At 39.2% G+C, this 25,971-nt stretch overlaps 1 protein-coding gene across 4 annotated transcripts in view; it reads left to right on the top strand.

The window, feature by feature from the left end:
• Window positions 1-25,971, top strand: part of PLEKHA8 (pleckstrin homology domain containing A8) — a 53,665-nt gene that overhangs the window by 5,209 nt on the left and 22,485 nt on the right. For all 4 annotated transcript variants that reach the window (XR_005838545.1, XR_005838546.1, XM_040644130.1 and 1 more), the window contains exons 2-9: window positions 12,040-12,156; window positions 13,132-13,287; window positions 14,682-14,806; window positions 18,051-18,209; window positions 19,257-19,297; window positions 21,009-21,166; window positions 23,024-23,183; window positions 23,558-23,643. Coding sequence is in view for 2 of the 4 variants with exons in the window: in XM_040644130.1 (XP_040500064.1) it covers window positions 12,040-12,156; window positions 13,132-13,287; window positions 14,682-14,806; window positions 18,051-18,209; window positions 19,257-19,297; window positions 21,009-21,166; window positions 23,024-23,183; window positions 23,558-23,643 (1,002 nt within the window). In the remaining 2 variants the exon portion in view is untranslated. The remainder of the gene's footprint in view (window positions 1-12,039; window positions 12,157-13,131; window positions 13,288-14,681; window positions 14,807-18,050; window positions 18,210-19,256; window positions 19,298-21,008; window positions 21,167-23,023; window positions 23,184-23,557; window positions 23,644-25,971) is intronic.

Here is a 25,971-nt window from a genome sequence, read left to right as displayed (position 1 = left end):
TTACAGAATGCAGCCATCACCACAGTTTTAAAACATTTACATTATTCCCAAAAGAAACCCAGTTAGCAATCATTCCCACCCCACCCCCTCTTGCCTTTGACAACCACTAATCTTATGTCTGTGTAAACTTGTCTATTCTAGACATTTCATATAAAGGGAATCATACATTATGTGGTCTTTTGTGACTGGCTTCTTTTACCTAGCATAATGTTTTTTGGGTTCATGAATGTATAACATGCATCAGTACTTCATTTCTTTTTATTACAAATAATACTCCATTGTACAGGTACACTATATTTTGTTTATCCATTCATCAATTGAAAATTTGAGTTGCTCTGTTTGTTTTGGTTATGAGTAAAGGTGCTGTGAATATTTGTGTCAAGTTTTTGTGTGGATGTGTTTTCATTTCTCTTGAATATAAACCGAGGAGTGGAATTGCTTGTTCATAAGGTAACTCTGTGGAATAGTTTGGAGGAACTATCAAGCCGTTTGTCAAACTGGCTACACCATTTTACATTCTTAACGGTAATGAAAGACTGTCCCATTTCTCCACATTCTCACCAATACTCATTATTATCTGTCTTTTTTATTATATCCATTCCAGTGAGTATGAAGTGGTATCTCATTGTAGTTTTGATTTCTGTTTCTCTGATGACTAATGATGTTGATCATCTTTTCACGTGCTTATGAACCATTTGTATATCTTCTTTGGAGAAATGTCTATTTACAGCCTTTGCCCACTTGTTGACCAGTTATTTTGTCATTATGGAATTGTAAGAATTCTTTATTCTGGATACAGGTTCCTTATCAAATATATGATTTGCAAATATTTTTTCCTGTTCTTTAGATTACCTTTCACTTTCTTGGTGGTATCATTTGTAGCACAAAAGTTTTTAATTTTGATGCCCAGTTTATCAATTTTTTTTTCTTTTATTGCTTGTGCTTTTACTGTCATATCTTGAGAAACTATTGCCTAACTTAACCCAACGTCATGAATATTTACTCCTGGCTTTTTCTAAGTTTTTATAATTTGAGCCCCTACATTTAGGTCTGTGGTCCATTTTGAGTTAATTTTTGTGTGTGATTTCAGAGTTAAGGGTCATCTTTATTCTTCACATTCTCTGTGGTATCCACTGTTCAACTCTTTATTCATGATTAGAGAGACGGGACCATGGGCCGGTATATTTGAATGTTTTACATACAAAAATGTGAAGTCAGAAAGCCCTGAGTTCAAAGTTCTGCTCTGCTCCTTACTAGTGCTGACACCTTGAGCAAGTTACTTGATCTCCCTGAGCCTCGGTTTTAAGACGACAGCAAGAATAATAGCCATACTAGGTTTATTATGAAGATGAGATGGATAACATATATGAACCTGCCTGGTACATAGTTCGCTTACTGTTAGGTTAATTGGGCAGCTGTTTTGATCAATGATGCCAGAGCAATTCAGTTGTTTATTTTATCTGTGTGCAAACTGTGGCTCCTCATGGCTTCTGAGAGTATATGTATCCTGAATTCTTTAAATCCTCCTTTTGGAAGTTGGAGTGGAATAATTTATAAAGGAAAGTATTCAAATGAACCATCAGAATCTTGGAATTGACTCTGTAGTCCTATGACAGTCGTTCTTTTGAATGAATGCTGATTACAGATCATGTAATTTTGTGTACTACTGTACTTTTGCTTCTAGCAAAAATTAGTAATCTGGTAAGGAACATAAGAGATGTTAGACCATTGCCTCAGTGGCACTCCTTCAAAAGCAGTACCAGTCTGCTGTACACATTCTGATGTGTGATGTGGTTGGAGATGTTAGGGGTGACCATGGAATTATGTCATTGAAGTGGTCTGTAGACTGAAGAGGGTTGGGGACCATTTTTCTTTTACTATACTCTCAGTGTTTAATTTTTGCCATTTCCTGTTACCATTACTTTCATCTTGTTTAGAATTGAACAAAAAGCCAGTTAAATTCCATTAGGAATAGATTTGAGACAGATAAGAAAACAGGCAATGGAGCTCTGTTGGACACAAGACGGATGAATGAGACAACAGGGAGGGTAAGTCCAAAAAAATACCACGATGCTTGGGCATTTCTCTCCCTAGATCTATTTTCAAGTTTGTGGATGGTGTGACAGTACCAGGAGAGATGGAAGAATGGATAACTTAAAGAGTTAGCCAGAGAGGGCTGACCTTTCTCAGTATTCCTATTACATCAAAGAAGGCAAAGTGTCATTTGCTTAAGAATCTATTCCATGTCCTTTAGATAGACTTGTTCCTGTATAATCCAAGACAAGGATGGCTCTGTCTTGATTTTTAAATACCTGAGGAATGGTTTCAACAGTCTACTTTTTAACACAGTCTAATAGCCCCCAATCAGTCTATCATTCATTCATTGAGAATGAATGAAACACTAAGTATCAGCTTCTTACTAGACCCTGTGTGGGCGTTAGGGATACTGTTTTGAGTAAGACATGATCCTGTTCTCAAGGCGATCATAGTCTAGTGGATATCCTTCTTAACTATGAAAAATGTCCTTCAAAATTCATGATTTTGACCCTTAAGCCTTTACGTGGTTGTTTCAAGGCTGGCTTGACAAGGATTAGAAGAACCACATTGCATATAGCTGGTCCCTAGGTGTAGTTAGCCGTTACCTATCACCCTCCACTGTCTTTATTGGAATTTTAAAGGCAAATTTGGGGCAACCCTGACAGGCTGGAATGTTAAAGTCTTTGGTTGTCCAGGTTGACATCACACATGTCCTTTTGCTTTTCTGCCTCAACTGGCCAATATATGCAACTTGGATGGAGACCAGCCCTTCATTTTCTGAGGCCTGTGTAAATACCCAGAAATGATACAGAGAAGAAATAATATGAGTAAGGTGTAAAACTGGTCCAAGGAGACAGGCATACCTTGGTCAAGAAAAATATAGGAATCCTAAAAAGAAGGAAGGGAGAGAGAAAGAGAGGAAGGGAAGATGGGAAGGAGGGAGGAAGGAAGGAAGATGGATGGGAAGGGAAAGGAGGGGAAAGAAAAGGAAAATCTAGGAATCCTTTTTCAGGAGTGGTCAGGGAAAACTTCATGGAAGAGGTGGGACCAATAGGTGGGTGGAATAAACCTGGACAGAAGGGGAAGGTGAGGGAACAGAAGCGACCCTCCATGAGGAAATCAGCCATACTAAAAAGGAGAGTTCTGTCCTGAGAGCAGGAGGAAATACTGGGGTGTTATTGGGTTAAGCCAAGTCAAGCCTGAGAGTTTTTAGTTGGTAGGGAGTCACTTGGGGTTTCTGAATAGGAAGGAAGAACGGGTAAAAACAGCATATAAGGAAGATTTAGCTGTCTAAAACATGATAAGGGAGGAGGGAAAGCTGAAATACAGGAGGAGATGACGACAAAAGGGGAAAAGGGAGGCAGTATCCTCCATATCACAGATGAATAAACCAAGGCTTTTAAGGTAAATGATGTAAATGATTAACATAGAATCACACAGCATGGGGCGCCTGGGTGGCATAGTCGGTTGAGTGTCCCAGCTCTAGGTGTTGCCTCAAGTCTGATCTCAGGGTTGAGCCCTGTGTGAGGCTCTGCGCTCAGCAAGAAGTCTGCTTGGGTTTCTCTCTCTCTCTCAAATAAATCTTTAAAAAAAAAAAAAAATTGCACAGCAATTAAGTCTTGAGCCAGGTCTCTCCAACTTCATGTCCTTCCCATGATTTTATACCATATGCCTCAGCATAGGCACGGTATAGTGTTGAATCCAAGAGTGAAAATGAGGGCAATTGGGAAAGACTTAGGGACTGACCTGGAGGGATGGGGCAGAAGTGGCCCTCAGGTTTAGAGCTAGGATAGTAAGAGGATGCTGGGTTTGTTAAAAGTGATGTTATAGTCAGAAGGAAGATGACATGTTAAACCTTAATTATTCAGTTTAGTCCATCTCTCTCATTTATAAATTGGAAAATAATGCCCAGAGGACTTAAGTAACATGCTCAAGATGATAATTCTAGATGTTATGAGTCTGAACTTGAACCAGTTTCATGACTATGTTCTTGAGTAAGGTGATGGTGGGACATATATGAGAATCATTGCCCAGAACAAGTAAATATAACAAATACCTAGTTTGATAGCCCAGAGCACACAGCAGAGGTGACTTACAGCAGGCTCAACAGAAGAGAATTTATATGATATTTTGTAATTATAGTCTCCCCACCATCTGCATGTCTGACTCCTCAATAGACTATTACTCTTTGAAGGCTGGGATCTTCTTTTCTCTAAATCCCTAAGCCTGGCAAATTATAAGTGCTCAAAAAATGCTTAGTGAATTAATTAATGGTAAATTGAGGAACCTATAATTTAGTTAATGCTTGGTTATTATCTCTTACTGTTAAGGATGTCTCTTCTTCCCTCCTTCCCAGCTGCAACAAAGGTCTTATGAGTGACCTGGTGGAGGAGCCCACAGCCTTGTTATCCCCTGTCCTGTCTGAAGCTCCCAGAGGGAAGCTGAGTTGTGGGGGAGGGCTCTGATGAGGTGAAATATGGCTGAGCACCCACAGCTGGGTGTGGAAAACACCAGGACTATAGCAGTCAGGGGTCAGTAACTGTGCTTTCCTTTAGTGTAAAAATGGTAGGTTTTCTCACCTTTAACATATCTGTAAAACGTTCATAATATACTGTAGTGTAACCATTATATAATATATATGGACTATGAATACAGCAACCATAATTTTATGGTGAATAAATTAAGTCTTGACTCACCACTTCACAAAGATTGTTACTCCTATGAAGAAATTCAGTCTCCTTTTATTTTCTTGACATTACTTTCTCTTAAAATAGATTCTGCAAAAGAATTGACTTTCCTGTTACTTTGAATTAAGATAGAGGTTTACAGGTTTTGAAAGCTGGAAGAGACTGATAGACTCATGATGTAATTCTGTAGAAAAGGAAAATAAAGCTGAAAGAAGTTAGAGGCTCATTCAGGTTTTTGCTGCTTCTGTTCCTGTGTGATTATGGTCACTAGTTTTTACCTCTTATGGTTTATGAAAAAGCACCTTCATTTTTTTTCTTTACGTTTAGCTTAATTTTCTTTTCTTTTCTTTTTTTTCAAGATTTTGTTTTTTTATTTGAGAGAGAGTGAGTGCAAGAGAGAGCGGAGCAGGGGCAGGGTCAGAGAGAAAGGAAGTAGACTCCCCACTGAGTGGGGAGCCCAACTTGGGACTCGATCCCAGGACCCTGGGATCATGACCTGAGCTGAAGACAGACGCTTAACTGACTGAGCCACCCAGGTGCCCCTTAGCTTAATTTTCTATAAGAGATAAGAAGCCCCTTCTTGCGTTTTTCTGCTTTTCTACACAACATTATTTCATTAGGGACTTTTAAAAATTCACAACATGTTAATGTTTTTTTATCTTGTTTTTTTTTTTTCCTGTTAAACAATAAGATTGTAAACTTCTGGTTTCCCATAACATCTAATCTAATTGGCAGAAATTCTGAAGAAACTATGATGGGTTTATATGCAGAGTGATGTACCTTAGCACGAGGTAGACATTTCACTTAGTGGGTATCCTACTAGTTCTATATAAGAATGTTGTTATTGGGCTAAGATGGAATGAGTTCACTGTAGCCTCTTTCCCACTGATTACAACTAAAAACTGAACAAAGTACTCAAGCAACTACCTGAGAACTCTGAAAAGTAAATAATAGCAAGCAGACTGGGAAGGGAAGACAGAACAACCACCATGGTAAAGGTGAACACTCTTGAAACAAATGGAAAGACACAGATTCTTAGCAGAGAAATATAAAATACTGAGAAGGACGAAATGGACATTTTAGCACTAAGAAGTATAATATAATTTTTTTTAAATCACTCAGTAGATGGGCTCAGTAGAATATAGACGACACAGAAAAGAATCAGTGAGCTTGAGGATAAGTCAATAGAAATTTTCCAGTCTTAAGGGAACAGAGAAAAAAAAATTGGTAGAACCGAAAGGAGAAGTAAATCCACAATTATCTCTGGAAACTTCAACATTCTTCTCTCTTCAATCCATAGAACAAGTAGACAGTAAATCATCCAAAGATAAAGAACACTATCAACCAACTTGACCTAATTGACATTTGTAGAGTAATCCCTCAAACAACAGCTGAATGCTGCATTTTTTTTTTCTTTTTTAAAAAGATTTATTTATTTATTTATTTGAGAGAGAGGGTGAGCATGAGCAGGGGGAGAGGCAGACGGAGAGGCAGGTTACCCTTAAGCAGGGAGCTGGACTTGGTGCTGGATCCAAGGACCCCTGGACCATGACCCCAGCTGAAGGCAGCTGCTTAACCACTGAGCCGGCTGCCCAGGCACCCCTACTGCATTTTTTTTGTTCAGATGCACGTGGGACATTCACTAAGATCAACCATGTTCTGGGCTGTAGTAGAAACTGTGCCCAATTGAAAAGAATGCCCTTGTCTTTAACAGAAATAAACTAGAAATCAATGACAGAAAGATGTGGGAAATCCCCAAATATTAGGAAATTAAACAGTGTATTTCTGAGTAACCCGTGGATCAAGAGGAAGTCTCCAAGAAAATTGGGAAATATTTTCAACTTAAAATGAAAAGACAACAGTGGTTGGCCAGGGGAAAAGTGTGGGAAGAGGGCTTGACTACAAAGGGGCAGCACAAGGGAATTTTGAGGGAAGGGTAATGGAATTTTTCTGTATCTTTATTATGGTGATTGTTAGAAGATTATGCATTTATCAAAACTCAAAACTGTTAACCGAATAAAAAATTTCACTACATGTAAATTTTAAAATATTTTTAAGAATTTAAGTGTCAGGATGCCTGGCTGGCTCAATCGGTAGAGTGTGTGACTCTTGATCTTGGGGTCGTGAGTTCGAGCCTCATGATGGGGGTGGAGTTACTTAAAATAAAATCTTGGGGAAAAAAAGAAGTAAAGTGTCTTTTTTAATGGAGTACCTTTTTTTTTTTCCTTAGTGAAATGTTTGGATGAGTTACTTATCACAAGGGTGCTGAGTAAAAAAAGGAAGCTACGGTATTTTTTAGACATAGGTATGACTCACAAGTAATCACTTTTTGGTTTGGATCTTTAAAGGAATAAGAACATCTCTAGAAATTCTGATTTAAAAATGGTAGTTGTGAAATAAAAAAGGAAGAAAATATAGTATAAATTACCATGAGCTATGCTATTTTAGAACCAAATATATGTACATTTTTATCAAGAAAATTATGCTCATTGAAAAAATAGATATTGTTCAACAATTAGTTGAGCTGAAAAAAGTGCATTTTGCAAACAGTTGCTATCAATTAAGTATAGAAAGACATTGCACTATGTGAGAAAAGACCAAGCGGGTAACGGTTTTAGAATAATGATGTTCAAATCTTCAATTTCTTTGAAAAATGTTTTACAGTTTTCAGAGTATAAGTTTTATACTTCTTTTGTTGAGTTTACTCCTAAGTATCTTACTCTCTTTGATGTTATTTTAAAAGGAACTGTCTACTTAATTTCATTTTCAGTTCATTGCAACTGTATAGCAATACAATTGATATCTGTATAGTGCTCTTCTATCTTGCAACCTTGCTAATCAACTTATTTATTCTAATAGTCTTTTTTATTGGACTCCTTAGGTTTTTGCTTTGTTTTGAAATATACAAGAGTGTGTCTGCAAATAGAGGTAGATTTGCTTCTTCCTTTCCAATATGGATACCTTTTATTTCATTTTGTACCCTAATTGCCCTGGCTAGAACCTCTAATAAAATGTTGAATAGAAGTGGTGAGAGGAAGCATCTGTATGTTGTCTCAGGGGAAGAGCATCCAGTCTTTTGTCATTAAGTATGATGTTAGTTGTGGGGTTTGTTGTTGTTGTTGTTGTTTTAGGTGCCTTTATTAGGGTGAAGAGGTTCCCTTCTATTCCTAGTTGGTTGAGAATTTTTATTATGAAAGGGTGTTAGATTTTTGTCAAGTGCTTTTTGCTTTTTTTTATATTTAGTGAAGTTGATCATGTGATATTTAATGTTCTTTTATTTAGGAAAAAACTTAACTCAGGCTTGAAGTAAAAAAAAAAAAAGGATATTCATTGGCTCACTTTTTTTTTTTTTTTTTTTTAAGCTCACTTACCTGAAAAGTTCAGTGGGTATCTATCTTATCTATGGTTATAACATGGTCTTATTGTGAATGGTGTTCAAAACTGTCATCTGGATTTTCATCCTTTCCCTGCCTCCCTCAAGTCCTGCCACACCCATTCCCTTTGTGTGTGAATCATATTTAGGTCCCATGTGGTGGCTGAATGACTGCTGGCAGCTCCAGGCAAACATCTTCAAGACCAAAGAAAAAAGAGAGTCTCCATTTCTTTCCTCCTTTGTCCAGACCCAGCAAGAGTCCCAAGTTTATCTTTGGTTGGGTCACTTGCCTGTTGTGGAGTGTATCATTGAGGACAGGGGATGTGAAGCTCCATTTAAGCCTGAATCACATGTCCCCCTGGAGCTGGTCAGCCCCACCCAACTACATGGATAGAGTACGGAAAAGGAGATTTTCAGTAACAGAAATGTGGAGGGTGGATGCCAGGTTGCCAAAAATAAATGTCCACTATACCTTCTGTAGTGAAATAATCCAGGATAATGCAAAGTATGTGAAATTGGCATTTAAATACTTTTATTCCCCTACCCATCCCTGTCAGGGGCAGCTTATAAAAGATAAAACTTTTCTCTGCTCATTGAAGTTTCTTGTCTAATCCTTCCAGGTGGGGAGTTTGGCTGACACCACATTCCATCTCCAATACAGAATGGCCAAAAAAAGGAGTGGGGGTTGGACAGGAAGATTCATCTAGTGGTAATCTAAGAGAGTAGGGACTGGTTACACCCACAGTTTTCATCTGCTCTTTTGTTACCTTGAATATTTTATCATTTCCAAGTGTGTTAGTAAGGTTTCTCTAGAAAAACAGATCCAATAGTATACAGAATTGTATACACCACACACACACGTGTGTGTATGTATATATAATACATGAAGGGTTTTATTATAAGACTTGGCTTTTGCAGTTATGGAGACTGAGAAGTCCCGTGATCTGCTATTGGCAAGCTAGAGAACCAAGAAAGCTGGTGATACAGTTTGGTATGAGTTCAAGGGCCTGAGAATTGGAGAAATGGATGGTATAGGTCCTGATCTGGGTCTGCAACCTGGAGAACCAGGAGCACCAGTGTCCTAAGGCAGGAGAAGATGGATGTCTCAGTTCAAAGAGAGAACAAATTCTCCATTCCTCTGCCTTTGTTCTCCTCAGGCCCTCAGTGGATTGGATGATGCCCACCTGCAGTGGTGAGGGCAATCTTTACACAATCTGCTGATTCAAATGCCTATCTCTGCCGGAGATATCCTCACAGACATACCTAGAAATAGCGTTTTATCAGCTATCTGGGCATCCCTCAGCCCATCAAGTTGATACATAAAATTAACTGTCACATCAGTCAAGGTAACTGCAGATTAATTTAAAACAGGAAATGGATTAATGGCCTCTTCATTCTTGCCTCGTTTCTCATACAGTTATTTCTGAGCTGTATCTGGGCCTCCTAGGACTGGCCATAATGAAAGAGCGGTGTGTCCCAGTCCCACGCTAGACTCTCCATTGCTCTGCCTGTAAATTTCATATAATGGGAATGAGACTTCTGTGGCCTCTTAATGTGCCTTCTGAAAATCCTGTAACTTTATGCTTTAAAGAAAAGTTATTCTTGGTCATGGTTTTTATAGTTACAAACTACGGGATAAAATAATGATATATAGAACTTCCCCTAGTGTAATTATAACTTCTAAGTAAACGTAGAACCCATCACAGGGAAGGTGGTGTTTCGGTTGCTATTACAGTTTACCATCTGCTTTCAAAACTTACCTGCAGCTGTGTTTTGTGTGTGTGTGTGGTGGGGGGAGCTGTTTAACTTTTTTCAGAATACTGTAAGATATACCTAGTTTAGGGCCACATTTTTTCAATTTGTAGATATTTTTTCACATTTCAACCACTGAAATCAGGAAGCATCTTAGAATCAGCACCATGTCATTGTTTAATGGGCAGGTTTTTTTTTTTTCTTGTGTTACATAAAATAATGGTACGTCTTCAAATTGATGGTGTGTGATGATTAATTTTATGTGTCAGTTTGCCTGGGCCATGGGGTTCCTGGATATCTGGCTAGACATCTTTCTGGCTGTGCCTGTGAGGATGTTTCTGGATGGGATTGACATTTGAATTGGTCGAGTAAAGTAGATTGCCTTCCCTAATATGAGTGGGTCTAATCCAATCAGTTAAAGACCTAAACAGAATAAAAAGGCTAAGAAAGAGGGAACTCCTCCTGCCTGACTGAGCTGGGACATTGGTCTTTCCCTGCTTTCTGACCCGGACTGAAGCATAGCTCTTCTTGAGTCTCAAGCCTTTTGATTTGTGTGAATCAGGCATCAAACATCTGTCCGTAAGCAGCCCCCAGGGCTGTGCTCAAAGCTCCTACTGGCCATCTCTCTGTCTGCCTCAGCCACAGAAGAGTCTCATCAGAAGAATGTATCCCTAAAAGGCTATAGCATTTCAGAGAAAGAAAAATATATATCCGACTGAGGACTCTGACAAGGCTTATGTAGAAATAGTCAGAGATGACATTTTAGAAAAAAGATCCAGCTCAGGCAATATCCCAGAAGCAGAAAATAAGTTTGGTTTGTCTAGAATATAGATTGGGTAAGAGCACTAGATAAGAAGTATATTTCAACCGAATATGGTTTGTCCCCTGAAATTCTCCAAAGTAAAAGTAGTTAAGCCCTTGGATGTTTTAAGATTATTCCATTTCAGTGGATCAATACTAAGTAGTAAGTTAAAGTTACCTTCTACGGCCCATATGCCCCTACACAGGCTTATTAACACTCTGTAACTCTGTATGACGTCAAAAGGGCTGTAGCCAGGGCAGCGGGGCGCAACGACACCTGGCTCAGTGGGGGTTCACAGGCCAGGTTCAGCCCCTCGCTGCTGACAAAATCCAAAGACAGAGAGACGAGTGGTGGTGAAACAAGAAAATAATGCATTTCAGTGAGACCAACACCAAGAAGTCAGCAGGCTAACGTCTCAAAGATGGTCCAAAGTGCTGAAAATACTCCTGGGTTTAGATAAGGAAAATGTGGAACAAAGGTGGGTATGTGTGCTGGGCAGTAAAGGTCAGGTCAATCACTGTCTTGGGTCAGTTGTGCAAGGTCTTGCTGAAATCAGGGCAGTGGTTAATGTTTGAGGGAGTAGTTTCAGTTTCTATCAGGGAATGCTTTGCCTGTGGGGTCTTTTGCCTGAGTTAAAGAGATAAGCAGGAAAAGAAGAACTTAAAAAGTGTAGACTGAGGTCAAAATGGAAGTGGTTAAAGTCCTCTTTCAGAGCAGTGTAATGTTCTGCCTCATTTCTAAGTTTGGGATCGTTTTTCTTCAGCAGAGGAGAGGAGATCAAGTGTGTGATAACAAAGCCCAGGAAACAATAATCTTTTATCTTAAAAAAATTAAAAACCAGGGGCGCCTGGGTGGCACAGCGGTTAAGCGTCTGCCTTCGGCTCAGGGCGTGATCCCGGCGTTATGGGATCGAGTCCCACATCAGGCTCCTCTGCTATGAGCCTGCTTCTTCCTCTCCCACTCCCCCTGCTTGTGTTCCCTCTCTCGCTGGCTGTCTCTATCTCTGTCGAATAAATAAATAAAATCTTTAAAAAAAAAAAAAAATTAAAAACCAGAGATTACTAGTACCGTATTAAAGGAAAAGGAAATAAAAATCATCAATAATCCTGTTAACTAGACAATCATCACTACGTTCCTGATCCTTGCAGACTTCTTCTATCCTTCTGTGACTAAAAATATATGCCCTGTGGGTGTTTGTTTTTAATTTAAAAAATGGGATCATGCATACAGGTATTTACTAACCTACTTCTTTCCCTTAGAATTTCCCCTGAAATTTAAGCTCCTCGGAGCTGGGACCCAGCCTCCTTTGTCAGGTTCCTTTCCTGTGTCCTGGGAGGCACCTCCCATGCAGGCAGTAACTGAGACCGTGCTCTTGCTTTTATTTGCAGGTTGGCAGCCTAGATGGTTCCTTCTCTGTGGGGGGATATTATCCTATTATGATTCTCCTGAAGATGCCTGGAAAGGTTGCAAGGGGAGCATCCAAATGGCGGTCTGTGAAATTCAAGGTGAGAAACCAACAGATCTGTAGGTTTTCTTTTTCTTTCTGTCTCCCACATAAAAGAGCATTGGCCTCTGCGTGCCTTTCTCTGACGTTCTTATGGTACAAAGATACATAGTGTTATGTCCCAAAGAAAGCCTTGCAAATAAGACCTAAAACTGCAGCCAATTTTTACAAGGAGGTTGTTGAAGAAGTAGTCAAAATAAATGAGAGCAGTATGCTTCACCACACATCTAATGCTCATTTTGTAGTCACTTGCTCACCTAAAGCCAGCGACGATGTGCAAAGCTTATTAAGTTTTTTTTTACTGCAGTGTCAAACACTTCTATGTTTAGATCAGGATGCACGCAGATCTTCTCACCACCACCACATACTTAAAACAAGCAAACACATAAAGACCCACAAATAGGTTTTACTTCTTGGTTTGGGGACATCTTGAGGCATGGTGAGAAGATGTAGCTCTGAAACAGATTAGAAGAGAAACAGATTAGAAGGGTGTTTTGCAGCCAGGTGGGAGGTGAAGGAGAGTGTGGTTTGCTTATTTCTTCTCCCAAAGGTCCCACACTTTTGCTCTAACTTGTGAAGGACAGTAGAAAAGGAAAAATACTGTGTTCTTTATTGCTTTCCAGTAAACCCAAGAAGATACAGAGGCGCACCCTTACTTGTTGGCATGCAAGCATTTTTGGCCTCAGAGCAGTATTACTTCATACACAAGCCAAAAGAGAGATTCAGTCTCTATTCCGATAAGGAGAATTGAGTGCTTCTTTTTTAGTCTTGGTGATACGTTGGAGCCAGCCAGGGTTTTTCCTCTTCATCAACAGAGGCATCGAGGAAGAGATAAATAAACTAGGGGAGGTGGTAAGAGCTAGCATCCTGTCTTGGAAGAAGCCTGTAGTGAGTTAAACTCAAGAATTTGGGAGGGATGGAGGCTATCCAGATAGGGCTTTTGTAGGTTTCTGACCTCCCTCTGCCTTGCTTCTAGTTCATTCTGTTGATAACACACGCATGGACCTGATAATCCCTGGGGAGCAGTATTTCTACCTGAAGGCCAGAAGTGTGGCTGAGAGACAGCGGTGGCTGGTAGCCCTGGGGTCAGCCAAGGCTTGCCTGACCGACAGTAGGACCCAGAAGGAAAAAGGTAAGTATTGATTGTCCTCTGGTCTGGGAACCTTGTGAATCACCCACTGGCATCTCTGGGTTCTCATATTTGTTATCTTGCCTCTGACCATCTAGCCAGCTTTTTATATCATGCAAATTCCATATACCTCTGGAATTTAAACGACAGCCTGTATCTAACTCTTTTCTCTTAGCATATCATAATAGAGCTAGCACAGGCTTTGGAGCCAGATACAACTGGATTCAGATCGTGGCTTTGTAGGTTACTGGCTTTTTGACTTAGACGTAGGTCACTTAATCTCTGTAATCCTCAGCTTCCTCACATTTTCAAAAGAGGGAATAACCTACATAAGGGTTGCCATGAGGATTAGTAATGATATGAAAGTGTTTAGTACCTAGTCTGGTACAAAGTTGACCTTTGGTAAAGAAGCCTTGAATCAGGGTACTTTCTGCAGTAACACCCTGCTTTCCCCTCCTTTTCCCTGGGGCGGGATGGATACTTAATTGTCAGGTTGCTACTGCTTAATACTCATTAACTCAACATCATTAGGTCTCCTGAGAACCCTAGCACAACTTTCTATGTGGACTGGGGGAGGAGTGCGAGGGCTTACTGCCTGAGCCCTAGTGCCACCTTCCCAGCCCTCGACCCAGTATATACACCGAAAGAGTCTGGCAGGAGACAGGGGCCTCTTTCTCATGACAGGTGTGGTAGATGTGCTTAACTCTGCAAGTAGACACAGGAAAATGGCCTCTTCCTTGGTTGTTTTTTAATGCTAAATCGGGAGCATATTCTAGACACTGTCAGCTTTGACTCAGATCAGGTTGTAACGTGCAGCTTCTTCATGGGAAAAAAACCAGAAGTGATAATGACTAGCTGAGCCCTCAGCGCCAGAGTAGCTGGAGTGCTGTGCTAATGAGGGAGCAGCAGGTGCACCGAGGGTGCCATTAGCCTTGATGGGTGGCATGCTGGACCAGTTCTGTGCGTTAATGAGCCATCTTATTAGTGGTAATTGCACGTTACAGAACAGTTTCCCAGTTTTGGGTACTGATAGCAGGCAGATAGCTATGACCCCATTTTACAGATAGGGAAAACTGTGCAGCAGATGAAACCAAAACCCTGAACCCTTGACTCTGGTCCCAGTTCTGACATGAGGGTTTGAAAAGTATGCTGTATCCTTCTTCCTATACTGGTGATCATTCAGTATGTTGGCCCAAGAAATAATGTAGGTTACAAAAGACCAGAAATCTCCTTTTTCTGTTTTTCTTGCCCCCATTATCTTCATATGTATTGTATCTATAATGCATACCATAAACATCTGACTTTAGATATAGGTTATATATTCCACTCTATGGTACGCTAACTAGTAAATTGCTTATTTGTCCTGGTAATTACATTATCATCATTTTGTTATTTAGAGTTTGCTGAAAACACTGAAAACTTGAAAACCAAAATGTCGGAACTAAGACTCTACTGTGACCTCCTTGTTCAGCAAGTAGATAAAACAAAAGAAGTGACCACAACTGGTGTGTCCAATTCTGAGGTAAAATATTATTTGTCTTAATGACAGGAAAAGTAGCAGCAGATGTTGCTTACAGGTTATGATTACTCTCACACAGTCCTTGACTATTTTGGAGTTTACTATTTTTTGGAGAAAAAAAGTAACAAAATTCAACAAAGAGAAGAAATGTGTGCATTTCAGCATATGGAAGCATATAGTTTTCCTTCATGGAATGAATTCAGGATTAATTAGTTGATAAACATTTGGAACCTTTAACATTGGTGCCATTAGCCTAGCTGATATACTAAAATATGTTTCTCCCCACTTTTCATCACTTTATAAATACAGCCTTACCTGTCTAGCACAGCTATTTCTGCAGGTGTGGCTACTCACATGCCAACATCATGTCTATCAATAATGTGTACCTGTCATCCTTGATGAGACTGTAACAAGATTTTATTTACCTATTTATTTATTTTTTTAGTAAGCTCCACACCCAGCATGGGGCTTGAACTCACCATCCAGAGATCAAGAGTTGCATGCTCTATGGACTAAGCCAGCCAAGTACCCCTGTAACAGAATTTTATTGGTGACATAGTAATTGTGCTTTAGTATAGAGTAATGCTTTCAAAGATGGAGACACAGCTTTTTTTCCCTGCCCATTGTCAGTAAGGATTGCAGTTTTTAATGTTTATTAATAAAGTTGTCATTTACTCATCCTAAAACATGTATTAAAAGATCTATCTGGTGTTAGTCTGTGTGTTGAGTGGCTCATACTACTCAGGGAGGGTCTCTGCTCTAGTCTCAGAGTAGTTATAATCTGAACAACAATGCCTATGAAATGAAGAATCTATGGATTCTAATTAATGGTTGTAGTAGAAGAACATTATGCTGCTAGTGGTATATGTGCTTTCAGTTTTTCCTATAAGGGTGATTTAACTCACTTTCATTCACTTCCTTTTGGGCCCTCTTACTCATTCAGCAACTGCCTGTTGTGTGTAAGACACTATGCTGGGAGGGGGGAGGAGAGGGATACCAAAAAAACATTTCAGTCCTGCTCTTGGGACGCTTGCCATTCAGAGCAGTGACTCTCAGCCCAGAGCAGTTTTGCCCCTCAGGAGACATTTGGCAGTGTTTGGAGACATTTTTGGTTGTCACGACTGAAGGCGTGCTATTGGCATCTACTGTATGGAGACTAGGGTGCTGCTTCACATCCTGCAGTAGGCAGGAGAGCTCCCCCACTGACGTCTTCCACCCCCAAAATTACTCAGCCCCCCATGTCAGTCGTGCCAAGGTAGAGAAGCCCTGACCTAACGGGGAAGGGAAAATGTGAACATAGCAATTTTTAATCCAAGAAGATGTTGAGAGTGCCCTGGGAACTTGCTAATGAAACTGTGGCTGAGATATTGTGATTTATATTAAGAAATATATATTTGGTCTTCATAAGAAATATATATTTGGCGGAGCTCCTAAAACCCTTGGAATTTCCTGTGATGAGAATGATAAAGTTGTCTTTTGTTATGTTAACGAGGCAACTTTTGGAAAGTACCTAAGGATGGGGGCTGGTTGACCCAAGACCCAACCTTGCGATTAGAGGGTTGGAACTTTCTGACCCACTCACCCACCCCACTCTCATCTCCTGGTAAGGAAGAGAGGCCGATGATTGAGTTTAATCCCAATGGCTAATGATTTCATCAATCATGTCTGCAGTGTAGCCTCCATAACCCAAAGAACAAGGTTCAGAGAGTTCCTGAGTTGGTGAGCACATGGAGATTTGGGGAAAGTGGCGTGCTCAGAGAGCATAGAAGTTCCGAGCCATTCCCAGGTGCCTTGTCCTATGTATCTGTTTCTGGGTTGTATCCTTTTATAATAAACTGGCAATCTAGTAACTAGTAAAATGTTTCTCTGAAATCTGTGAGCAGCTCTAGCAGATTAATCAATCAACTGAAAGGTGGGAGTTAGAGCCTCCAATCTGTAGCAGATCAGTCAGAAGTACAAGTGACAGCCTGGGCTTGCCACTGGTATCTGAAGTGTGGGGTGGGGAGCAGCCCTGTGAGATCTGACACTGTCTTCAGGGAAATAGTATCAGAATTGAGTTGAATTGTAGGACACCCAGGTGGTGTCAGAGAATTGCTTGGTGGTATGGGAAAACCCACACATAATTGATGTCAGAATCATAGTGGTCCATAACCAGTGACATCACCGGCTAGCTCGTTAGAAGTACAAAGTTGAAGAAAATATAGAGGCCACTCTTACAAGAGAAAAATTCAACTGAGTAAATTTTAAAAATCTTATTGGCTTTATTCAGCAACTCATGAATCAGGCAACATCTCATCTAGCAGATAAGAAAGAACTCTAAAAAGCCTTGAGGCTAGAGATTCCTATAGACCAAAGTGAGCAGGAACAACGAAGTTCTGCTGGGCGTTAACTTATTGATTAAAGCAGGGTTACTTTCTTCATGTGGAGCAAAGGGAAGTCTTGGAGCGGGGTCAGGTAACTTGTGCTGATTGGTTGGCCTAGGCCTGCCTTTTTTGGGACAATCAGGCATAGAAACTGAAGTGTTGGTTTGCTGATGTGAGGCTTATTAGCATGAGCGACTCCATCTTGGGCCCTGTCTGGTTTCTTTTATACCACTAAGATATGTTCACTATACTGTCTAATCAGGGTGTGGCCTCAGTTTCCTGAACAGCTTATTAATATCAATATTCAGAGGAAAAACACCCCAAACAAGTAAAATAACTGGGAGAAAAGGTGATTAGATATTCAAAAGAATTCCAGTTGTTAAAAGCTCTTAAACTCATCTGTACCAAAAGACAAAAACCCCATTCTGAAAGTAAATAATGAATGATTTATGGTTTCTATTTCTTCTATTCTAGAACCTCATTTTTACTCAGGCAATGGGAGACATTTTTCCATTGATTCCACTGGTCTTCAGTCCATGTGATTCCCTGTTTCATGCCTGCCACCCTTATAGACTGGAAACTCCCTGAGGGCTCTGCCCAGCACCTGGCACAGTGCCAGCATGTGATGCTGTGGAATTGAAAGAAGTTGTTACCTTCAGCTGGAACAGTGGGGGGAGAGTGTGAAGGGTCAGAGGGAGGCTTATATAGGGTTAGTAGATAAAGTTGACTCAGTATTTTCCTTTTGTAAATGATGTACATATTTGTCCAGCAAAATAGGTGGGTACATTATTACTACATTGTGGATAAAAACCTCTAAGGACATTCCGCCATTGGGCTCCTTTTTTGGCAAGGTAAAGGCGTCTTCCACTTTTGTTGTTTTGTAGGAAGGAATCGATGTGGGAGCTCTGCTGAAATCAACCTGCAATACTTTTCTGAAGACTTTGGAAGAATGCATGCAGATTGCAAACACAGCCTTCACCTCCGAACTACTCTATCGCACTCCCCCAGGTTCACCACAGCTGGCCATGCTCAAGTCCAACAAGGTAAAAGCCAGCTCAGCTTGGCAGCAGCAGGACATAACGAAAAGCTGAAAAGTTAAAAAGTGATGTAGTGAACCATGTTATCCGTCATCCTTATCACCCTTTGGTGACTGAGAAAGACGTTTTTTTAGTAGCCTCCCCTTTATGTCCACTTACATATTTCTGCCCTCAGTCCTTCATATCCATTTATTTTTAGCAATTTTACCGCCTAAACCTGTCTCTGATGTAGCTAGACTCCTTTCAGCCTCCTTGTCCAGTGAATCTTGTCAAGATTTGTGGTGACCTTCTAACTAGTTACTTTCAGCCTAATCCTTCCAGGCAGCCAACAGTATTTCTGCTCATGACGTATAAACTGGACCGCTTTACCTAAACCTCTCAGTGCCTCCCTCACTGCCAAAGGTTAATGTCAAAACTTCTTGACCCATTCCCACACCCCCAGCCTCTTGCTCTGTCATTACCTGGCTGAACATGCTAACTGCATATAGCTCCCCTGACATCTTCGCACCATTTCCCAGTGCCAGGAATGCTGTTCTCACTTGCCTTCCCCTCGTTAGCACTTCCCCATCCTTCAGTGTGTAATCTCTCCTTCCCTGAATCCCTAAGTTGGTCTAGGAGCTCCTCTTCTCTGCATACCCATGTTTTAAGGTTACTCTTTATTGAAATTACCTTAAGGGGAGGAACCTCTATACTGTTTATCTTTATACTTCTGGTGTTTGAAACAATGCTGCATCATAATCTTTAATGAACATAACTAAAATTATGAGAAAGCCAACCACCAATGGTTTGGCTATGATAATAAGATCCTTCAAAAGAGCCATCTTCCTTTTCCTTAGAAATGTGGGTACACTTATTTGAAAGAATACAAAGGACTGATTGAGATCAATGACTCCCTTCTTTTGGGAGGGTCTAAAATTGTTCCTGTTGAGTGGGGCAGTTGTGTTATGGTCATATTTACGACTTTTATATGTGATGAAACTTTAAATGTGCTCTGTTGGAAGTTTAACATGAAGCTTGAAGTTTAACTTGAAGTTTTTTTTGCTTCTTTTAAAGATGAAACATCCTATTATACCGATTCACAGTTCATTGGAAAGGTACAGTAACTCTTTTGGATTTTCCTTCTTTCTAGAAATAAATAATTTTTTATGGTTTGTTTAAAAAAAATAAGACTTTTTTTTTTTTTAAGATTTTATTTATTTATTTGACAGAGGGAGACAGCCAGCCAGCGAGAGAGGGAACACAAACAGAGGGAGCGAGAAAGGAAGAAGCAGGCTCCTAGCAGAGAAGCCTGATGTGGGGCTCGATCCCAGAACGCTGGGATCACGCCCTGAGCCGAAGGCAGACGCTTTAACGACTGCGTCACCCAGGCGCCCCCCCAAAAATAAGACTATTTTGATCATGATTTGAGATAATACCAGAAGGAAACAGTATCTGATTTTCCTCTTTGGGGTGAGCTTGAAGCAGTGCAGACCTTTCACTCAGCACAGACTACCTGTAAAGATGTTTACATTTTCCCTCAGGTATGGATGGACATACCCACCACATGTAGTAGCTTTTAATCGCTGAGGGTTGGAACCTCCTCTCTTGTGGAGGAGTCAGGCATTGACTTAAATGTGGTTTTATCCAGAAAAGATAGTACTATTTTGTTTTATATAAAAATAAAAATGTTAGGTAGCCTTACAGGTTAAAAAAAAAAACTTAATATCAAAATCTAAACTATTTCTTCCTCTAATTGCTCCTTCAATTTTAGAAAAAAGTGCACATTTACATCATTGTGTTCCTATTATTTGGGGTCTGTCTTTAGTTATTATTTAATATAAGCATTCCCGTATTTTGACATACTCCATATATTTGTCCTTTCAAATTTTTTAACATTTCATCTCTTTGTATACTATTGTTTGCTGTAGTACAGGGATTGTTCCAATTTGTTTACCATTTTTATCTTGTTCTAAATATTTCTACTAGAAAAAATTGTAGACTTTTTTCTCATGACGTTTCCTTAATAAACACCTACAGTTTTAATTGCTAAGTTGAAATATGGCATTTCTTTAGAAAACAAATGCTTTTCCTGCAGTCACCATATAGCCTGGGCCCTTTCCCATTGTTTTTATTAGGAGAAAATATTTTTGTTCTAATTCGGTTGGGTCTAATCACTTATAATAAGATGTTATGGTTGTCCCTTTAACAGAATTAGCTGTTCCACTTGCGTGTTAAGTAGACTTTTCTGGTACCCCGAAGAGAAACAGATCCTCAGGAAGTATCCTGTGTCCTCCTGGGTTTTTTCTGTCAGACATACTTTGCAGGAAGTATTCTCCCCTGACCACAGCATGTAGCTTCTAGATAGTTAACTGACAGGCAAACATAGGAGGAGTGGCCAGTGATTTTGAGAGCTGAAGAGAGAAAAACTTCCCAGGGAGAAGCTGAGGAAAGTGAGAAAAGTGTTAAATGTTTATGTGTAGAAAGCTGGTTGAAAACCAAAGAGCTGTCAATGACTATTTCCTGTTGCTGGTGGGGAGCAGGAAGTCTGAGTCACCTGAGGGTCCATGAGAAGCCGGGAATGGCTTTTTGATTTCAGAACCTCAGTTTGGAGACCTGCCTGCTCCCATCACGGGCAGATACCTGTCTAAGAGGCAGGAAGCTGAGAGGTTTGGCTGATTCAACAGTACTGGGGTTTTTAATCACTGTTAAAAGGAGATGGTGCTTGTGAACCCCTCCCTCCTTTCTCAGAATAAGATGTACCTAGGCAGTCTATTTAAGACCAAATAATTGGACTTTTTGGCTTTTCCCCTTATAAAAAATTTTCAGGCAAATGGAGCTAAACAGTTGTGAAAATGGATCTTTACATATGGAAATAAATGCTGATGAAGAAATCCTAATGAAAAGTAAGAGCTCCTTATATTTGAAACCTGCAGAGGTAGATTGCAGCATATCAAGTGAAGAAAATACAGATGATAATATAACAGGTAAAAACAAAAATAAAGTCTGAAGCAAACTGTTGAGCCCAAACCATTGATCTTGGGAGTTTGATTGTTTATTCATCATGTGACACTTGATAGGGCTTGGCCTCAAGACAGTATACTAGTAGCTCCTGAGGCAGATGTTAGCTTGATGACACAGGTCACTTGACCACATTGTGCCATCCCATCCGACCCAGCGCTGAAAAGGCAGAATGAAGAGGATTTTTCCCACTCATTGTTCTTATCTGTGATGTCTGTGGGCTGCTGTGAGCAGCAGATGTCTGTGCTGACTTTGTAGAAAATATGAGTACTTCACTGGCCTTCTACTCTAAGTTTCAAGATCCTTTGAACTTAAACTATGATGTCAGACTTAAAGGTGTAAAAGTGTGGCAGTTCAGGTTGCTCTCCTCCTGGTTTCCGGTGAGGCCAGAGATTTTCACCCAGACTTCTCTGTGTCCGTCAAGCCTGAGTCCCACATCTCAGGTAACAGCTTGTAGTTGAAAATGCCACCCTTTCAAATTTGCTAATTCCATTGGCTCTAACCACTAGAACCAGTTTCAGATCAGTCCAAGACAACCGTATTAGAGCTTTTGTGTTCTAAGTGTTTAATAAGTATTTTGAAAATAAAATTTTAAACAAATTTCTTGCTCATCTCCCCTGAAATAAGAGACCCTGTTTTTTCCAGATTAGTTGGGGGAAAAGAAGCTGTATTTCGTAGCTGTTAATCTGAGGCAAGCAATCCACTGAATCACTGAAGTCTTATCCCTTGAGTAAATAATAAAGATAGGAGAATTTTTGTGGAAACAGTACTGTTATTTGACCAATAATTTTACTTCTAAAAATTTGTCTCCAGGGAATCTCTGTGTCTCTGTGTCTCAGGGATTATCTGTGGACAGAGATATTCTTTATGACATTACAATTGATTCTCATTATTCATGGTTGTGTTCTATAAAGTTGTGTTCCATAAAGTTACTGCAGACACTGAATTAGCAAATGCTGAACCATAGCTTCTAGGGGAAATACAGTTTGATTCCTACAAACCTCTGTTCACATTTTGGTTGACTGATCAGTATATAGACTTGTTTTATGTGTGTTTCTGTTTAAAGACACCTTATTTAGTATGTAATGTTGATTCATTAACATTGATCCCACAGCCAGCAGTACAATAACTCGTGCCTGAGTGAAGCTTACCTGACACATGTATTTTCTCCATAAGGCGCATCACAGTCTTCTTAGGAACAGCAGACAGCACTGCATTTGGAGGCACCTGTAAACAGTAAAATCAATAACAAAATGCACAAAGCATGACCTTACATAAACACACTTGTGTATAGTATAAGAACCGAAGCAAGAAGGCAGATTGTTACCTTGTTTGACCTTAGCCCACAGGCAACTCAAATTTTTCATCATCTACACATGTTTAGAAATCACTGCAAACATGCCACAAGAGTTGATTTTAGGATTACAAATAAACTATCATGAGAAGGCAAATTCGCAAATACAGACTACACTAATAATGAGGATCGACTGTATTGATAACATTAAAATTTTAGAAACCCCTAAGTGCCCTCCATATGAGCTTGATGCAGTATTACATGGTCATTAAAATCACATTTTAAAGAGTATTGAATGGTAATGAGAATATTCCTGATAAACTGTTGAGTGAAAACAAGCAGGATACAAACCTACATATTTAATTTAAACCCAATTTTGTTTTTATGTGTATATGTGTGTCTATATAGTATTTCACTGATTTTTATTTCTGTAAACTTTTCTGTGTTTTAGAAATATTCAACAATGAATATATATTAATTTTTATAATATATAAATAATAGTTTAGTAATAGGTATTTTCTGTGTGCAGTCCAAGGTGAGATTATGAAGGAAGAAGGAGAGGACAACCCAGGAAATCATGACAGCAGCTTAGCACAGCCTGCATCAAACTCCTCAAGTAGCTCTCCAGAACCCCACTGGGAAGAAGGCCAAGAAATCATCCCAACTTTCTTTAGTACCATGAATACCAGGTATTCTATACTTTCTATAATAAGTGACAGTTGAATACCAGCTTCCCTTCTGGAAAATCAGTCATGGTGTTCCTTCCAGGTGATAGCATATTCTAACAGAACAGAGGATATGGTACACCAGGTATCTGCTTTACCTTTCTGAAACAGTGGGGAACTGGATTATCAGACTATACTCTGAACACATTTTAGCTTGCTTTGGTAGATTATCTTTGGAAAATGATTTTATTGGACCATATTATAATAGAACAATCACTGAAATCAGGCCAAATGACTTGCTCTACAGAGGGGCAACTGTTTTCATGACTACCTCAGCTGCAGAGAATGTTAATGTTGTACTTTCCATCTTTCCCCTTCTGTATCACCAAATTGTTTAGCTTCAGTGACATTGAACTTCTGGAAGACAGTGGCATTCCTACAGAAGCATTCTTGGCGTCATGTTATGCTGTGGTTCCAGTATTAGGTAAGGTTACTGCATTTGTCTTAAATACATTAGTCTCTAGAATCTGTCTCACTGTTGTTATTTTGTAGTAGAAATATCCTGAACCATATGTACAGTTAAATGACTCTCCTTGGCTACCTCTCCAAATCACCAGCCACATATAGTTAAAACTATATGACCTTGAGCATGGTTGCATATTTCCTTTTTATGCCTACCTATGATTAAGTATTGACCACAGAATAGTGTAAGGAAAAAGGGAAATTTTTTTTCGAGAAATCATACTTAAAAGCAAGAATGAAAGTAGTTGAGGGACAGACCTCCAAATGCAATGGTATAATGAAAAAATTTTACCAGTTAAAACATTTTTTTCAAAGATTTAAAAATATATATGTATAAATTTAAGTTCAAATTGCATTTACTTTTTATATAGAGTCAGTAGAACTAGGCATCACTAATGTGTTGAAATTTGTTTTATGACCTATTTAGCTGTGCATCTTTTTTGAATTCATTTTTAAAAATTTTACATATCTTTTTTTGAAATTGAGATATAACTTACATAGAACTTAAGAATTCAGTAAGTTTTGACAAACATATGCACCCCTATGTAATCCATATCCCTATCAAGATGTAAAATGTTTTCATCACCCCAGAATGTTCCCTGTACTAGTCAGCCTGCAAATATCACCCAGCCCAAGGCAACTATTTTACTGATTTCTGTCACCATAGATTAGTTTTGCCTTTTCTAAAGTCTCATATAAGAGAATCATACTATCTACTCTTTTGCATATGGTGTTTTTCTCTCAGTATAATGTCTTCATCCTCGTTGTTGCATGTATCAGTAGTTCATTCTTTTTATTGCTGAATAGTATTCTACTAAATGAATATACAGTTTTATTCATTCTTCTATTGATGGGTGGACATTTGGGTAGTTTCTTATTTGGGGCTATTATAAATGAAATTGCCCTGAATATATTTGTGTCTGTGGGCTTATTTTTTCATATCATGAGTAAATACCTGAGAGTAGAATTGCCAATTCATTGGGTTCATCTGTTTAACTTTATAAAAAGTGATTACACAGTCATACAGTTCCAACAGCAATGTATGAGTATTCTGGTTGCTTCACATCTTCACTAATACTTGGTGGTATTGAGGTTTTTGGTCTGACTATTCCTCTGAGTGTTTAGTGGTATTATTATGGCTTTAACTTGTGTTGGGGAGGAAGAAATTTACTCTGCCCTCAAGGTCCTTCTGGCTGGACCAAGAATCAAATTGATATGAGACAGAATAACATGAGAAAATCAGATTTAATTCCATACCCATGGAGAATCCACACCGACATGAAATTCCAAAGACAGGGAACATGAGGCTTATATGACATCCTGACCTAAGGAAAGGGATAGGGGCTTGGGGGTGGGGATATAAAGGGGAGGAAAACCATTAGTAGGAAGATGAGAGGAGATGGTTGGAAAACCAAGGCTGCCCTGTTATGCACATAAGTTTCTTAAGTAAAGAGGAATCTGTTAATTGCACTCTTCCTGGGACAGGCTTTCCTTTCCAAAGTAAATTAAGCAGTCATGGGGAAGTCAAAGAATTTTTCCTGAATCTGCTGGGTTTTGATTGCTTTTAACTCAAAATAATCTTCTTGTTCAAGTGGCCCACCTTGGGGTGCCCTTGTCCTCTACACTTCCCCGATGACTAATGATGTTGAGCGCTTTTTTATATAATTATTGGCCATTGCTATCTCCTTCATTGTGAAGTCTTTTCAAATCTTTAATCCATTTTTAAAAGTTGGTTAATGTTCTTTGTATTGAGTTGTAAGCATTCACTATATATTCTCAAAAGCATTCCATTATATGCATTATGAATATTTTCCCCCAACTATGGCTTTCTTTTCTTGATGTCTTTGAAGAGCTGTTTTTCATTTGCATGAAATCCAATTTATCTATTTTCTTTCTTTTATAAAAGTTAGTACTTTTGGTGTCCTAAGAAATCTTTGTTTACACCCAAGATCATGAAGATATTCTCATGTGTTCTCTATTCCCTTTGTTCTTGATTTTATGTTTACATTTATACATCTTGGAATTAGTTTTTGTATATGATGTAAGGTAAGGGTTGAGATTTTTTTTTTTCCTTATGATATCTGGCTGTTCAAAGACCATTTCTTGAAAAAAAATTATTTTCCCTTTTATATTATTTTGGCAGCTTTGTTGAAAATCAGTGGACCTTTTAGGTGTGGGTCTGTTTCTGCACTCTGTCTTCTGTCCCAGTGGTCTGTTAAATTTTTTTATGCTAATACTTTATTGTCTTAATTACTGTGCCTTTATAATAAAGCTTGAAATCAGGTAATGT

The sequence above is a fragment of the Ursus maritimus genome, unplaced genomic scaffold, assembly GCF_017311325.1.
Source record: "Ursus maritimus isolate PB19 unplaced genomic scaffold, ASM1731132v1 scaffold_3, whole genome shotgun sequence".
Classification (NCBI taxonomy): Eukaryota; Metazoa; Chordata; class Mammalia; order Carnivora; family Ursidae; genus Ursus; species Ursus maritimus.
Note: the sequence above shows the minus strand (reverse complement) of the source record. Positions and strands in the feature narration are given on the sequence as shown.